Source organism: Ruditapes philippinarum, unplaced genomic scaffold, assembly GCF_026571515.1.
Source record: "Ruditapes philippinarum isolate M1 unplaced genomic scaffold, ASM2657151v2 ctg312_1_1_1_1, whole genome shotgun sequence".
Lineage (NCBI taxonomy): Eukaryota > Metazoa > Mollusca > Bivalvia > Venerida > Veneridae > Ruditapes > Ruditapes philippinarum.
In genome coordinates, this window is record NW_026860715.1 from 426,942 (window position 1) to 445,920 (window position 18,979).

Consider the following 18,979-nt stretch of genomic DNA (forward strand, 5'->3'; position numbering starts at 1 on the left):
ATGACATGGTAGGCGAAATAAAATCGTTCATTAACCTCTTACAAGTCTTTCTGGAATAGTTGAACATGTATAAATAGACAGAAATAGTGAGTATCATTTAATACTTTTGATATATTTTCTCCGGACTCAAAAAGAGTGTCTACAGATCAATTTCTAGATTATCACCAATAAAAGCTACAACATTGTGAATAGTTTAATAAACAAATTCAGTTATCTTATTCTAGAAATTACACATATTATACATGTTTTAAGTCATTATATGTTTGTTCCTATATGAATGTTCTGTTGTTTTGGTTTTCTATTTCAGAAGGCCACATTGGAAATAAGATATATATGATAGCTTATTATAGATAGATGATATATTCTTAATGTGATACCTTCTCTAAATAAATATATTATTAAAATGATAATTATTTACTCAGTCGAAATCGGAATCACTTCTTGTAACCAGAAAGCAAAACCGTCAGAATCGTCCCTTTTTACAATGATTCCAGAAGTTCACACATTGGCGTCTTCCTTTTCGATGATTATACATGGCATATACATATTAAATTCATCACATATTAAACTTCGGACATGGTCAACATTATGTATAAATTGAATTTCTCTCTTGAAAAAATTATTTACATTGCATTCAAAAGATCAATTTTGGAATATAGTCATATGCCTTGGTGTAATTGTACCCAATACGAATGTGAATTATTAATAATATTTAAAATGAATGTGGACATCAGGATTAAACAAACTTCACACAAACTTATTATGTTTTACAATATGCAGTCGGATATCTCTTTTCTTTTATATTAAATCCTGAATAATCCTGATCCCGATATAATTTGGGAAACTCTCAAAGATATAAGAGGAACACCCTCAAGGACTACCCTGTACCTGCTTGTAGTTTTTATTTGTTTGGGTCGTCAGACCAAACAAATAATGGTAGCGAAATTTCAGACTCTAATGCTGTTAATTGCAAATGCCGAAAGTAGTCCGCTTTTTTGAAGCGGTTACTTCCCTTTATATGTACACTAAAGCCGAAAAATTCAGGGGAGATCACTGCGTTAAGATGGTCAAATGACAGGCGCATTAATTTTCAAGCAAAATAATTCCCGAATGGTCGAAGATTTCTAATATTGTTTTATTTTTTATAGATATACATGCTAGTACGCGCCATGATTATTTACACAAGTGTTAAACAACAGTTAGCGTCGTTACAAACCCTAATTTAGAATATTATGGTTTTCTTCAGGCCGTTAATATATAGATTCACCGTGGCCGAGGGGTTTGGAGTTCGAATCACAGTTAAGGCCACTCAGTTTTTTTTTCAAATTGTTTAAGTCAAATAAACATTGGATTGAATATCAGTGTTGCAATTAATCTTATAGCCAATTTACTACAATTAAAACGCACGAAAGCATTGGTGGCACTATACAAAAACAAATTGGTTTATAATCTCACAACCTTCACCTTTCCGACATTCTGAGACCCAAACAAATTCAGCTCCTTCTGTGCTTTGATTTCTTTCCGATTGGAACCTATTGTGAGTTACCTACGTGAAGATCAATGTTCATTAGGATTTCAGCAAAAGGAAGCAACAACGAGCAGTCTGTAGATACATTTTCTTGAAGAAACAACAACAACAACAACAACAACAATACACTATTCTTAGTTTTATGACATATAAAAATATATTCACCAATAGAAATTGTTAATATACAAAATCAGACAAACAAGCATATATTGGCTGTATAAATACAAAAAAACAACAAATTCTTTATGTACATATGTAAAGCATATCTCAAATATAATCAATTTATTTTTTAGAAAATTCTTTTAGCCATCCACTAAAATATACATATATACATTTTTTGTTTTAATATATATTTTCACTGATATACAATAAAACAAGGATGTACAATAAACTATCATTATCATGAAAACACAAGATTTCCTCTTAGAGAATCTTGAATGAAATCGTTTAATGTTTTACTAAGATAAATTACAATGTGTTCAGATGTTGTGCAACACATTTTGTCCAGGAAAGCGTTGTTTTCTAGTAATAGAAAATATCAAACATCAATATCAAATTCATAAGTATTGTGTGAGATGAAGGTGAAATGAGCACCACGGTAAGTATAAACGGACCAGTATGTTTCATTATAACTCAAATTGAACAAAATGAATTATTTACCGCTGAAAAATAATTTTTAAAGTGAAAATACGGAAACTGAAAATACGCATTTATTTCATCAATGTTTCTCAATATTTCATTTTTAAGTATAAATAATGATATAATTATATCTCCGTTATTTGTGTCAAATTTTATTGTCTTTTCGGTCCTTTCCTTCAAACTTCGGAAAGGGGTCGATGTTGTTGTTTGTTTTGGTACATTAAAAAATTAACAACAAAAGTAACACATTTGTCTCAGTCTATGAAAAACAGCAACATGTGAACTTCCATTTCCGTTTCTTTGACTTCAACTTTAAAAAGTTCTTTTTTCCATAGACTTTAGATTGTTTTGAGAAATGTTTATGGTTCATTTTTACCCATTCGATTCTGACTGTATTGGTGGTCATGTTGGCGCGTACAACAGGATACAGTTGTGTTTCCTCTACAGGTGCGAACATAGTTGGTTGTTCTCGTATCATGTTAGGGTAGTAGCTCTTCATCTGAATTAAACGGAAAGATGTTTTCAAATGGCCCAAAGAGAAACAAAGCTTAAAGCAACATGCCTCCAGAATCATGCTAATTTTCATGAAAAAAATGTATTTAAAAGTATTATATTGTGTGATGAGAAAAGAAAATGATTTACACATTGCAAACAGTACTTGCAATTCATTTAAATTCCAAAAAGAGGTCGAAATAAGCAAAAATAGCCCTTACTGCAGTAGAAATATGGTGATAAATACTGTAAAATCGCACATAACATGTGAATTATTACATGAATTTTAAATCTTTTTATTGTTCTTAAAACCTTAGAACATTTTTTACAAGTTTAGTTATCATGAAATGTTTTGGCTAATCTGGAGGCAAGCAGCTTTATTAACATGGTTAAAACTTTAATCTTTTCGGAAGTTATTTTTCCATTTTGCTAGGTCTGCCATCTTCTTTGTTTTGTTTTGTTTTTACATGATTTTGAATCTTTTTATTTAACTTCCTTTTTTAAGGTCCGAACAATGATCTTATCGATTATATATAAACAGTTTTAAGTAAGAGATGACTTTGTACCTGTTTACATTTTTATCAAGTTTTGTGAAATTAGATGCAATCTAGAATAATTACAGATAATAGTTGCATATTTTTTATGAATATTTTCATAATATTTTTTTTTCATTTGTATTTTTTTGTCTATATATCATTTACAACGGCTTTTACAGACAATCTGTGTACTGAACAACCAGGCTTGAGTGGCTGTTGAGATTAACTTATTATGATTAAGCGGACAAGGATATACCGCTACAAACCGTGTATGGAACATTTCTTTTAATAAGTACAAGACGATAATACTGTATATCAAATATAACATTTAATGAAAAAAAATAATTGTACCAGGAAGACATCGTTAAACTATTTTTACAGCATATCTACTTATCATACATGTTTTAAAGTGGTCTACGTACAATATTCTATAAATATGATATAAAAAGTAAAAAGAAACAACAACGAAAAAACAACAACAACAAAAAACAACAACAACAATGCTAGCGTACCACATTCGGATTGCATATTTCAGTTACACAATATGCCATTTTATGGAAGGCCTCAAACACATTCTGGTCTGTTTTCGCGCTCGTCTCGTAATAACCAGATGCAAGCTCGCTATCTGCTAACTGAAAAAAAACAACATTATTTTGAATAAATTAGTTTTACTATGTTACTAAATACTTTGTACTCATGATTAATCTGTAGATGATGAGTTCAAATCGCAAAATGTAACATCCATTTAAATTTCATATCCCTTCTTTGTACAAACATATGTATTATAATGCGTACTATGTATTATATTATAATAATTAGTGTATTTCGTCAAATACATCTTTGTATAGGTGGCCTTGGTACGATGTTCGTCATAAAAATGGAAGGCATTATAACGGACAAGGTTTTCTTTTAATTATTTTATGTAAAAAAACAAGATTTAAAGATGTTTCTCTATTATATAACTATGATTTGTAATGTTTAAAAATCAATTGCGCTGACTCGATGATTTTATGCAATGGACCTTAACCCGTCTTTACAGTTGTATATGCAATTGTATAACTTGTAAATTTTTACTTGTTACCACAAAACGAACATCAAATTTCTGATGACGAAGGAAACATTTATAGGTGCCGACAATGTAGTATTCAAAGCACAAGTGGGGTGTGAAATACTGTATAACCATAGGCCCATTTGTCCCATAAAGAAGTTTAATTTTACTTGCGGATTTGAACTAACATGGTTAAATTCAAAATTTAGCAATATTTTTTTTTGTTTTGAACTCCAAATTTATTTTCTTCCTAGTTATTCTTGTTGATCGAAAACTTGAACATTTTACACTTGTATAGACATTAGTTAGTGAAGCAGATATTTACAATTAAACAAGGACATTCATGGAAAAGAATTAATATAAGTGTTATGCCTGTTTTCCAATCCATATTTACATGTGTAACACATGCTTGTAAATTTGCTAAATAAAATATATTTAAACAGACCGACGAATGATAGCCCCAGAACAACTATACATGACAGTTTTTTAATTCTCAGTAAATAGAATTATTTAGATGTTTCGAAAAAAAAAACTACCTTCAACCCGTCCTTTGTCTGGACTTTTCTTTGTGTCTGGAGATCACATTTGTTTGCTAGTAGAATAATTGGAACAACTTCATATTTGTTGTGTGTCTGTGCTATATCCTAAAAGATAAACAACAACAACAACAAAACATTAATAATTAGAGAAACTAAAAAAAATTATCAACCTATGAAGTAATTTAACTTCCATTGGGTCAAATGCAAAACTTTTTTTTAAAAAATGGCGGACAGCCTGTCACTTGGGTTGGATTGAATAAATTTCTTCGCTCGGTTTCATGCATTAAGAATAATTTTTTTACGGTTATATAATGTAACTTTTTTATCTTCTAGTAGTGTTGTTTATTTATTAAAGCAAACTATCATTTTTAGTGAATATTATCATCTTCATAATTAATATCGTTCAACTTATTTTAGCTCTAGTCTTAATGTCTTTTGAGAAAGTCGTCTATATTTGGGAAACAGATTTTAAAGGCACATTATGCTTTAAAATCTATATTTTTCATTCTTTAAAATTTTATAATTAAGTTTTTTTAAATGAATTTAGAGCATGTTTCATGTTTACAACTGAAGAAATTAGCACTGAACGTGTAAAGATAGCAAAATGTAAACATCCATACAAAATACTTATTCACTATAATTATACCCACTGCCAACAGAGTAACAATAGACAAATGTTGTTCATGTACATGTTCATATGGAAACTGAGTATTTCTTGGAAACTGTAGAACGAACAATATCAAAAAATAAAAAAAGTTTTTGATAAATAAAATTTATAGCATTTCTGAGGCATTATTGGCCTTTAATTTTCAAGGTGATATTGAAGAAATGTTTTCTAACTTCATATATGTACATTCCAAAACAATTACTTCGTTAACGCTACGAATCCAATATGATAAATGGGAAAATGTTGACTTATTAGTGACGTCATACACCATAAAAACACCTTTGACGTCTTTGTACTGCCATCTGTTGACAGAATGGAATCTTTCCTGGCCAGCAGTATCCCTGGAAATACAAATATCAACAGATACACAAGATCAAGTGCTTAAATGTCAAAATACCAATAACAAAAGGTAACAAATATTTGTGAAGTGTTTAAATTAATTAGGACTTGAACTATAAATTACTGAAGATAAGTTCAGTAGAAGTCTGATGCTCCGACGTTTGATCGAAAGATTACTTTAGTCCACAGAGTTCCGTTGGGGCAAATGTTTCTTCGCAGAGATCTGCGATCTCTTATATATACTTGAAATGCCGAAACGATAAGCCATTGGAGCGACAAGACGATATACATATACCGAAGCGACTGCCAACTGCGAAATAAATGTGTTCTCGCATCGTATCGTCGGTTTTTCGCACATCATCTTTTCGTCTCTTCGCTATTTGCGACATTGACCTTGATTTTTGAGCCTAAAACCTGAGATTTGCGTGTGACACATCGGCCAAATGTTCTATGCATTTCTGCATAATTATTTCAAATTTCAATCTATAAATGACAAAGACATGGACCTATCACGACCATCTATTCACAATCATATCATGACTGGACGTTTATGCCGAGTAATTTCAAAGGAATGACAAAACTGTGAACTTGACACGACCTTAAATGCACTTTTATGAACAATTCAAATCATGATTTTGGAAGTACATGTACATGTATAAACTTATGAAACTGACTACACACGCAACACTGTCTCTGTATGTGCGCAGAGCATTTATTGAAAATTATTTTAAAATCAATCCATAAATGACCAAATCATGGACCGGACAAAAAGCAGACAAACAAATATTGTAACATATGGGTTTCATGTTGCTATATTGTTGTTCTTTTTCGCTACATTGGACCATTATTAGCCACATGAAACTTTTACAGAACAAATAACAGGCAAAAAATACTGTTACTTTAATATTTTTACAAGAGCGTCAGAAAGCCCAAATGTATGCACACACAGACGGACAGACAAATTAAAAATTTGACGACTCTCTTCGGGATGGGGACAAAAAGAGTCTTGTAAATATGTTAACAGTAACATGTATACTAAACAATATTAATTAATCAGTCGGTACACGTTTATAGATAATGTACTTACCAAATTTGGAGTTCAATTAAAGCCCCATCAACCTCAAACTTTCGTTTCACGAAGTCCGGTGCTGTAATAAAAAAACTAAAAATAGTTACAAAACTTTCCCAATGTATTGAAAGAAATAACTGAACAATATTAGTTAAAATATTTACTTATTATTGCATGGATTTATGTCCAGCTTTTTTGTTAATTAAAACCAAAACAATACCAACTAACATTTATCTTTAATTTACAAATATAAAGTGACATATCACATTGTCCGTGCTTGAAGATTCGAAGAACTTTTCACTTAGATATTCAGATGTTTATCCTGATACTATTATGTCAATAAGTAATACTTCTAAACCATAAGATTAACATGTATGACAGAATCAACTGTACAAGCTCAGAAGTACAATTCAAGTTTTAAAATATTAATCATATACATGTATATACACGATAATAGTGCAAACTGGAGTTATATAAAGTTATTTTTACCAATTGACGGCATTATTTTTACCAACTGTCGGCATTATTTTTATCAACTGTCGGCATTATTTTTACCAATTTTCGGCATTATTTTTAACAATTTTCGGCAATATTTTTACCAATTGTCGGCCTTATTTTTTCCAATTGTAGACATAATATTTGAACCAACCGTCGACATTATTTTTACCAATTGTAGACATAATTATTACTAACTGTAGACATTATATTTTAACCAACTGTCGACATTTTACCAATTGTAGACATGATTTTTACCAATTGTCGGCAGCAGTTTATCCTGAAAATCTCGACCACTCAAGCATCTCAGTAACGCTGATTTACCGACCGAGGAGTCTCCTAGCATCAGAATTTTGTAAGTTGCAACGCAATCTGCATCGCTTAAAGGCATGTCACACAAATGGTGCACTCCTACCAGAGTTTTTACTTTGTATTTGTCAACCAGTAAACTGACCCATCAAACGGGAATAGCATTGATCTACCTGAAAATATACAGATAATTATTTAGAAATATATCCAAGAAATGCACCACTAAGTTGAGGGATTCACTTATGTGGCTTTTGTAATACCAGAATTCTATATCGTATTGTTAGTATTGTATTGTAAGCCAAGAAGATATCACTGTAATGTTATGCCGTTACAACATGTCAAAAAAGGTTATTACTAAAAATAAATGCATGCTCGTATGACAGACATGCAGACAAACTGAAATTCTAACAAAGCAGAACTTAAGTTATTGCACGAGTGTACTCTCGCTTTGTGTAGTTCAATATGATATTATGGGTTTACTATACATTGTAGAGTACAATTCTGAATTTTATGAGACGAGAACCTATATTGGACGATGCTCTAGCAGCTGTGTACGAGATGAAAATGAAATATTGGAGATTCGGGGATATATGCCGCGACATCCCTTCCCCAATTTATTTGAAAGCCAAATGTCCACCTCGAAACATCAACTGAGTTGCAAACGTCTAATAAGATTTTTAATTTGGGGTCAAATGTCCTAGGTGCAGCCAGCATATTAAAATGGTGTAAGAATAAGATTTTTTTGAAAGATCCTGTAACACATTTTTTTTTGGTTTTAAATCGTAAATATGATGCTCAATATAAGATTTGTCAATATTGTAGGCTCCAAAAAGCATTATTTATAAAGATATATCCGAATTGAACATTTACAATAAGAAATGAATGCATATACAAATGTATTTTAATGATTACACATATACATTGTAATATGCACTAACATTTGCAGTACATATTTTACATATTCTTCGATGTTTGAAAACTGTTTTATTTGCATAATTTTGTACATATATATAATTTTACTAAGTGTGGTTTACCACTTTGATCACAACCTACAGGATCTTTAACAATTGAAGTATAAACTATGGATTAAAAACATTCAAGTAGAGTTAAATTAGATAAAAAATATAAATTTGTTAAGTGGTTTTCTTATATTATATTCGCGAATATTTCTATTGTAAAAGATGAAACAAAAATAATACTTTATAACCAAACTGAACTTGGAATCTAAGGATTTGTCAATTGCATACATAAAGATATCGTGAACTTTTGAGGACCCTGAAAACGAAGAATGAGGAAGAACAACTTAATAATCTAATGATATAGTCTTGTAAACAAGGATGTTATCTTTGTACTACATGTACATATTCATATGAAAAGAAAAAAAAAACAATCAGTTGTGTGTATTACGAAACACTATTAGTTTCCAAATTTTACACAAAATACCAGTTTAGATTTGAATTGAAGCACAAAGAGAACAATTTAAAGCTTACGTGACTATTCTTAAAGTTTTCATTCCAAGAATGTAGATTTCCAGTTGAATTACATAATAAAAGGGGTGGGGTACAGTTGAGGTATGACCGAGGGTGTGAGCGAGAAGGGGTCAAAATGAATTTTCTCTTTGTCATTTTCGGCATATTGTAACATCTTACACATCAACTATTTTCAGTAGTTTGTTTTGATTTTAATATTAAAACTAATTATTAAAATGACAACAGTCATTGATTTTTAAATACAATAAATTTACTAAAAGCCAAAAGTGATCAATCACTTTTCATCTTTGCATCAATATAAATGATCTGAGCATTCGTACCAAACTAACACTTGGAGAATAATAAGTCGAGAGGTTGTTAAAGTTCTGTCATGTTAACATTAAGAAGAAATATTCAAAATGATCACAAAACGTACATTGTTTTAAACGACTTATTCAACACAGTTGATGCAATATCTTCGTACACTATTCTTAAATTTGTGTATAATGTATTCAGTATAGACTTAGAAATTAGTCAGTCATACAAATAGTTAAATTCAACTAAAGAAACTCCCGAAAACAAATGATATTCAATCATATCCAACTTTCTAAGAATAAAATCCTACAAATTCCAATGATTCATCATTCACAGAGAAAAATAAGTACAAGCCATGTGCACACCGTGAGTTGATTTGTTTCTGTTTCTGCGCACGATTAGTTCCAATTATCAACAAGAAAAGCTACGTCTGTTGGCCTGGTTAACTACAAACGTATATTTTTTATCAAAGGTAAAATTGTGCTAGCCTTTTAATTTTTCTGGCTCAGAAATTTCGTGAAGAAAGTCATACTCTGGCATTTCTTTGACGTGATCAATTATATTAACAATTTTCGATCTTATTTTGTAATAATCATTAAATCTACGATTTCCATTCAATATTTCTTAAGTTTAATATATATAGCACAAACTACATAGTCCCACAAGTGGGTCACACAAGGTTTCGAACCCACAAACTGCAAATATATGTATTCCATATTTTTACTCGGTTTTACAATGCAACCATATTCAGTTTTGATATGAGAAAAAAAATCCACAGAACTTTCAAATAGATTCTTTATCGCTGGACGCGTTTTAATATCTACGGAAGAGCATTAGTGCCAGGTGTATGTTTTTTATTAACTCGAAATTTCGAGTTACTAACTCGAAATTTCGACTTACTAACTCGAAATTTCGAGTTACTTATCTCGAAATTTCGAGTTACTAACTCGAAATTTCGACTTACTAACTCGAAATTTCGACTTACTAACTCGAAATTTCGAGTTACTTATCTCGAAATTTCGAGTTACTAACTCGAAATTTCGAGTTACTAACTCGAAATTTCGACTTAGTAACTCGAAATTTCGACTTACATTGCACGACTTTCATTGGTTGCCGATGAAAGCAAGGATTGAATTCAAGATACTTTCTTTCGTGTGTAGTTGTTGCACATTGACAGAGCACCTTTAACATTTATTTAACAGAACAATTTTATAGGGTCAAATTGTCCACACATACTGAACATATCCTTCGCTTTTTTGTGGAGGGGGGGGGGGGGGGTATAAAATCACACTTTCCACATTTCCGTGTTAACACGGTGTTTCTTTTTCTTAAGCACACATACAACCATCATATGGAGAAACAACAAGTCCAAAACCCACCCTATTGTAAACTGTGCAATATCATGTGTTAAATAAGTTTTAAATGACGTGTATAGGCCAGTTAGTCTGTCACGTTTCTTTATACTAATAATGTTTTTGTAACATTATTCATTATTTACTAATACTTTGATTCATATTGTGTTGATAAAAGTTGATAAAAGTGATACTTGTTATAATATATATGTTGGGAACAATATAAAAGCATCCGATTTTACAAGAAATATAGTCAGTCCAACAAGTTTGACAACGGCCTCAGCACGCCCTATTTTGGCCACGCCGCGATACTTTCCTCAGATGTCTCACACGTAAAGTATAGGATCGGTTTTTTTACAGGGATGAGAAGAATATGATTAGTGAAAAGATATGTTCGAACAGATGGGATACAATACAACGTCTGAAGAACGCCTGAACGTACAAATTAAAGGAAGCCTTGTTTTTTTAGGTCGGGTGTGTACATGCCATTACTAAGTTTAAGTTAAATTTCAATAGTTTTTGTCCAGGCATCCGTTTCTCCATCTCCATCGTTCAAAGGCACTGCCTACTATATCTTATACCATCTAACTAATAACTTTGGCCATTCTTGTAATGTTAATAAGTCGAAATTTCGAGTTACTAAGTCGAAATTTCGAGATAAGTAACTCGAAATTTCGAGATAAATAAGTCGAAATTTCGAGTTAGTAACTCGAAATTTCGAATTAGTAAGTCGAAATTTCGAGTTAGTAACTCGAAATTTCGAGATAAGTAAGTCGAAATTTCGAGTTAGTAACTCGAAATTTCGAGTTAATAAAAAACATACACCTGGCACTAATGCTCTTCCGTAAATATCCCATCCGTCCAGGTGGTTTTTTACCCCACATTTATAAATGAAAAATGTTTTACTTTACCATAGAAACAGCTGCCGAAATGTAAACAGAATGTAACGGTTCATCTCCAATATATAAATATATATACATAAAGTTAATTTAGATGAGTTGAACTCAAGTCAGAGATAGACAGGCTGGGAATTAACACATTTCTTATTGGAACGCAATAAAAAGTTATGCTCAAAGATAAGAACATTGAATACATGACGGTCAATTATTTTTTTCAGATGAAAATATAATATACATTCCAAAATGATATGGTTCACTTGCTTAAAGGCCCAATATGACTCAGAAATGCTATCACTTTTATTTCTCAAAACCTTTTTATTTTTGGTACAGTTTTCAAAAAAAAAATACTTATTTGCCATAAAAATGAGCTATTTTTGCTTTGTTGGCAATTGCTATAATTATAGTAAATTAGTATTTTGTATGGAAGTCTTTACATTTCGCTACCTTAACGACACATTACTGCAAATTCAGCGCTACTTTCTTCAGCTATTAAACATCTTATATAAACATATTATATGCTCTAAATCCACTTTAATGCATTATTAAACACATTTATGCCATTTCTTTTTTATATAGATATGGATTTCTGAGGCATAATCTGCCGCTTCACAAAGTCGAATGGTACGAAATTAATGAATGCAGTTTTTTTTTACTTGCAAATCATAAATGTGCTGCATTTATATCCATATCTCTTTGATGAAAAAGAAAACAGCAAGCATAAACAACAATGGTGCAGTTTTGATGTTGTTTCTTTTTTCATTACAAAAATCATAAAACGCGCTACATTCATATTAATATCTCTTTGAAGAAAAAGAAAACAACAAGCATAAACAACAATGGAGCTATTGTATATTAGGTATAGACATCATTAAGAAAAAGGTGTGTGAAATAACTACTGACGTTATCTGAATTAAGATCTAAAATTCTGCTACTGCTACTAGTGTTATGAAAAGTCTGTGACAAAGAAGCAGTGTTTGTAGAAAAATGCATTCATTGGCTGAAAAAAACAACAGAAAAAAACAAATAAAAACTGTATTGTTTATATTTTGAGTGTAATTTTGTTTTGAACCAGTTTCTGTTCATTCATTCATCCGTCGGTATATTTACGAAATAATGAAATATCCAGGTGCCATAATCATGTGTCCAAATAATTCTTTTATTGTTGTCGGTTTTGTTTTTTGTTGTTGTTTGTTTTCATTTATTTATTAGTTTTTTTTGTTATTTTTGTTTTTTTTTTTGGGGGGGGGGGGTTTCAATCCATCCATCCATCAATCCATTGATTGATTGATTGATTGATTGATTGATTGAGTGATCGATTGGTTGATTGAGTGGTTGATTGATTCATTGATTCATTCATTCATTCATTCGTCCATTCATTTTGTTATTGTTTGTTTGAACTTCTGTGGGTTTTTTTCTTGTATTTTTTTTATTTTGTATGTGACAAGTTTTATTTATAATATTAAAATGATTCGTTGTATTTAGTACACGTTTAATCGTTTACAAATGCCGGAGTAAATAAAACACAAGCAATTTTTTTTCATGAAAAACTTAATATTCATTAAAGTTTATCCGGTATTCAGGAAACAGAAATATTCTTATCAAACGTTAATTAACTCTGACATAATTGACAGCTACTTGTTAAAAAATTTCCGTTAAGAAAAAGAAGGGAAAAAAAGAACCACGGATACAGGCGGGTTAACTATCGATCACAGTGAAAGCTTAAATCGTAAATGCCAACTTTGGCTATTTTAACACCATAGTCGACTTTTTTGCTATGGGCAAATAAATATATTTTTTTATCAATTTTAAAAAGACAACTAACACACATTATAACATTTAAAGAAAATATATACAGCCAAATAGATCCTAAAAATAAGCCATAAGTAGTAAGTGCAACGTAACCTCCGAAAAATCTAAGATATACACGAACAATTTATGTACATGCTGGCTGGTGAAGAATATCTTTAATATAAATTAGAGCAACTTCATTTGAGTAAATAATTCAACCGGTCGGGCTTTTTTTATTTTCTATTTCAGATCATAAATAGGTAAACATTTATCCGTTATCCAAATGGAACCGCAAATGTGATTAGCCTTTACCTCCAGTATAGAGCCAGGACAGCCTAAACAAATCCGTGCAGTCTGACCAGACTCTTTATACTACTTGCTGAACAACTTTAAATTTTCATCTTGATAAATTAAAAATTAATGATGAACGGACAGTTTAAAATATGGAAGCCGAAATAGTACCATTTAAGAAATTCTGTAAGCTGATGATTACAGATGTAATAGTACAATCTACTTCTTTAAGTTCACGCCTTGACAATTAACATGTGATGGTTGATGCATATGTTACACAAATACATGTATTCCAGAAATGCATGCTAACTCCTTATGTTGAATACTTTTCAGGAGATTAAAAAAGAGGCCATTTTTATTCTAAAATTGATTTGTGCGAAATAGCTAATAGATTTTGCATTGTGTACATTTGTATGCTGATGACCCATCGCTGTAGACCGCAAAAAACTAGCGTCCGTAAATAGGTAAATGTTAATTGCTAAATCTCTATCAAAAACTCCCATCATCTGAACGCATTAAACGGAAATATACACCTTATAATACAATGAAGATCATTATAGTATAAATGTATCTTACAGGAAAATGAAACGACAAATTAAGATGTTTTGCATGCTTCGCACGTTAAATATAAATAATCAAAATTTCATCCAACAGATACAATTAATCATTATTAGATAATTAGATAAAAAAATAATAAAAACATCGCCGGTAACAATCTCATCTAATAAAAAATGAAAGAGTATTTTTTAAAAAAAAAATTACATGCTCAGCACATAGACTTATGATAGAAGAAGGTAGATTTATGAATATTGACAGAGATCAGATGTCCATTTTATATGGAAATAAGGAAAGAACATTTACCAAAATATTATTGCTCTTGGCCTACTTTATATAAATTTATATTTTTAATAAAAATTCTAAGCATGGAACTGTTAACAGATTATCAACGCAAATGTATTACGTGATAGAGCGAATAATTGATTGTTTTCATATACTGATATTGTTATACATTACATATTATTTTTTACAAACATATATTGAAATACAATGTATATGTATTCTTTATAATATAAAAATGTTATTGTAAAAGTAATTTGTATTCAGTAACTACATAATTTTTAAATAAAACTTGGGGGTATGAAACAAAATCTTGCATCTTGAAACATACGTAGGTTAGGAATAATTCAATTCAGTAAATAATAGAGCTCTACATCGTAATTACCAAAAAAAAAATATTTTTCAAGCAATTTATATCAAATCTATATGTTATATCATAGAAAGAACGTATTACATACTCGTATTTTACGAAGTTTTTATTCCTTTTTACCGAAAGTTACCAGATGGTACTTTTGAGCTGTGTATAGTCTAATCTGATAAAAATATAATGATGAAGGTCATTTGAATGATTGCACCCGTGCAAAATTAACTGTATTTCCCAAAATTTCCTTTCATTTCCTGAAAGCAGTGCAGACTGTATTTATAAACAGTTAAATTTATGATATTATAAAGAAAACGCACATTAACATATTGTGTACTATATACAAATGTAATACACGTATCTATAAAAAAAAACCTGAAGTATTGGACTTCAAATGAATATATTATCATCGTCGTTATCAAAATGATAAATACAAATTAAGAAAAACTTACCAAATATATATTCCTTTGTTCATATGACACAAAGTTTAAGTATAGCCTAGTGTCTTTATAAAACGACGACAAATTGTAATCTTCGCTTAGTTCCGGTCAGCACATTGTCAAATAATTTATATATTATATTCTTTCTTTTATAATTTAGATAAATGTTCATTCAAACATAAAATCCATTTTTTAGACAGAATGAAAATCTTCTTTAATATAGATTAAAAGATATGTACGTAAAATATATCCCGATACGCATTTGTCATAAAAATTAACTTTCAACCAATGCACATATAATGCAGAATAAATCTTTCGGACAATACAGAATAGAATAAATCTGACAAATGATCTACGTTTAATTAACGCAACGGTTAAGGATGCTGTGTTCAGTCGAAAACGTTCACGCGTGATAAATCATTAATTACATCAGGTCGACATAGCAGTTAAATTAACTTATCAATGGAAACAAGGGGATTTGTCAGTATCGAATTATTTCTGACCTACACCTTAAATGATTTAGCGGTCACTCAATCATGATAATTATGCCTGTCACCTGACATGGTATTGTAAAATAAGCCACCATTTAACAAGTGAAAATAATTGACCATTAATTACATATCAATTTTTTAGTGTAAAAATTCACAAGTAACAAAATGGTAAATTTATCAGATACATAGTGATTTCAAAATAACATAACTTAATCCAATAAAAACGCAGCAAAATACCGTGGGGTTAATCCAATAAAATTGAGCAAAATACCATAAGTGAATCCAATAAAATTGAGCAAAATACCATAAGTTAATCCAATAAAAATTGAGCAAAATACCATAAGTTAATCCAATAAAGATTGAGTAAAATACCGTGAGTTAATCCAATAAAAATTGAGCGAAAGGGAAAGTGTAAGTTATATCAGTATAAGTATGTGCATAACTTAATCCAATAAAAATTGAGTAAAATACCATCATGCAGTTACTCCTATAAAAATTGTTTAAACCTTTAATACCTTGATATTTTACGAGCGTTTATAAAACTCTTCACAATTCACTTATTTCCTATTCTCTGATTGCCAACTTCAAGAATAATTCAGGCCAAACGTTTCGCTTTCATAAATCAGGAAATGTAAAAGAAAATCCAAGAAAGCAGATAAGAAGATCTTATGTCGAAAGTACGCATAATTGGGATTTCCGATGATGCTATGTTTTTATATTGAAATAAGTGATACTCGGAAAAGAACAATTGTGCTATATAACGTTTATACTTGTAAACCACTTGATACATAATCTTATATTATTTTTTTATATTAATCTAATTAATAAATTAAAATTAATTTATTTATTTCATCCTTAGTTACATGTTACAATGAATTATCAGCGTTCTTCAAATGAAAATCATTATTGGATCCAATCTAATCATTAAAGCCGTTTTATCATTGTCCGAATCAAAATCAAATCTATATTGTACTCCGTCTAGCGTAATTTTCATTTTCCGAGTCAACATAATCCACATTAAATCCGTATTGCATTCCGTGCCTCATTTACACTTTCCGAGTCCAAAATATCCATATCAAACCAATATTGTGCTCAATCTAGCCTCATTTCATTTTCCAATTCAAAATGAAATTATGCCATTTCCATATTGTATTCCATCTGGCCACGTTTTCAAATTCCGACTTTGAAAAAAAAAATCAAACACAGGTTATACTCCGTCTAGCCTCGATTTCATTTACTGTATCCAAAAAAATCGATATTGGTATCCGTCTAGCAACATTTTTCATTATAAAAATCCATATCAAATAAATAATGAACTCTAAGTAATTGTAGGTTCTGTCAAAATGCAAAAAAAATGTGGTGTGAATTACAGAGGCTACACATTGTTGAATACAATACTTATTAAGTTGGAATCGTTTATACGAGCGCCTCGTCCAATATAGGTTTGACATATGAGTACTCAGACAGTATTGTACTTAATAATTTTTACCTCATAATACAACTGAAAAGTGAAAGACATTGAAAAAATGTATAATCATACGTTAATTTCTCTGAAAATGCATTAAGGCCTCAACAGACGGTAGGATTTAGTTGTACAACACTAATTAGAGATAAGATGTACAATTTTCAAAGCAATACAACCAGTAATTCTGCACTGTAGGAATCATCTCAGGTTTCCCTAAAAAAAGTTCTCTCCCAATTGATCCCTTACATTCTTTACTCACTAATTTTTTTTTCTCCATGAGTAATTATTGAAACACCTCTATTTAAAAAAGTTAAATGTTATTATTTTTTTTATGTGCAGCCTGACCGAGACTCAAACCTGGGACCCTCGGATTACTGCGGCTCTACTGACTAAGCTATCCGGCCGCTTACAAACTACCTCCCCTGATTAGAGAACAGTTCAATACCGTGACATAATCATTTTCGGAACAATTTGGGATTCGAACATACCACAACTTTGGGTCTCCTGAAGGGTTTTTCAGCATCATTTTTACCCCTTCTTTCTACTATGTTTACCTTTTAGCCCTTATTGTTCTGGAATTTCATTCTATTACAGTCCCATTTTAAAAATTTCCAGGGAAAAGGAAAAAAAAAAAAAATAAATTTTGTATCTGGTGGGTCCATGTTGGGGAGTTCTTGGTTAAAAATTCTGTACGCACAAGATTTCAAAAATTTAGACATGTCAATTAGACTTAAGGTTTACAAATTCAAGAAATAGTAGCCTTCACACATTAAGATTTGCTTGTACATCTTAGTTTTTATTGGTGTTGTACTTCAAAATCCTACCGTCTGTTGAGGCCTTAAATTAGGGAGACAAAGACGTACTAACCTTATGTGTTGCAAATGATAATTTTGATAATTTTCTGCAGCATAACTAATCATCGTGACACAACTAATAGGAGCGTACTGAATTTGACCAGGTAACAACGAGATTTAATGTGGCCTAGTAGTTAAGGTCCAGGGATCATGGGTTCGAGCCCTACTTAATTAAGTAACGACCCTGTTTCTTCATATGACGCCAGTACTGGTTGGTTCCAGGAAGCGAAATAGAAAGTGATTAATGTAAGTTGTAAGAACTTGTTTCGCAATGGATCTAAAATAAATATGTTTAAAATCATATTCAACTAAATGAAGATATAGAGGTCTTGTATACCTCAAAGTTTGTGCGGTAACCCAGAATCCTCTTACATCTCCAGTTGAACCACTCGCTCATCGCCAAGAAAATTTTGAACATGTGACAGGCTAAAAATGGCCTCTGGTCGATCTTAGGGTAACTAGTAACCGACGCTCTCTATCTTAATTAATTGAGAAGTTGCAGCGCTTTAAACTCAGTTTTGATGGAAAAAAACAATGGAAAATAGTAATTTTTCGCAATTTTGAGACGTCCCCCGTTGCCATGGTAACAAAATTTACGATTGAACATGCTGTTACAGAGACTATGGTCTAGTCAACATTTGTGCCAAGTTTCATCAGTATTGAAGCATTTTTCATAGCAGTTTGAACTTGTAACAGGAGGCTTTTCAATGAAAATGGCCAATTTTCACAATAATTATGCTCATGGGGTAAAAGGTT

The 18,979-nt window shown here is 30.8% G+C and overlaps 1 protein-coding gene across 1 annotated transcript; it reads right to left on the reverse strand.

Annotated features, from left to right (window-relative positions):
• Window positions 1–1,654: 1,654 nt before the first annotated feature.
• LOC132713160 (uncharacterized) lies at window positions 1,655–16,559 on the reverse strand. Its single transcript, XM_060695647.1, has 7 exons — window positions 16,420–16,559; window positions 7,611–7,834; window positions 6,876–6,936; window positions 5,652–5,790; window positions 4,780–4,887; window positions 3,708–3,827; window positions 1,655–2,666 (listed from the first exon to the last, which is right to left on the reverse strand). Exons 2-7 carry the CDS (start codon window positions 7,741–7,743, stop codon window positions 2,427–2,429), a joined length of 801 nt encoding a protein of 266 aa, XP_060551630.1. The 5' UTR covers window positions 7,744–7,834; window positions 16,420–16,559; the 3' UTR covers window positions 1,655–2,426.
• Window positions 16,560–18,979: the final 2,420 nt, after the last annotated feature.

Coding starts and splice junctions, on each gene's coding strand:
- LOC132713160 (XM_060695647.1), bottom strand. CDS start 7,743: ATGCCTTTAAGCGATGCAGATTGCGTTGCAACTTACAAAATTCTGATG. Junction 5,791..6,875: donor TTAATTGAACTCCAAATTTG/GTAAGTACATTA, acceptor TTGTATTTCCAG/GGATACTGCTGGCCAGGAAA. Junction 3,828..4,779: donor AGACAAAGGACGGGTTGAAG/GTAGTTTTTTTT, acceptor GTTTTTTTTCAG/TTAGCAGATAGCGAGCTTGC.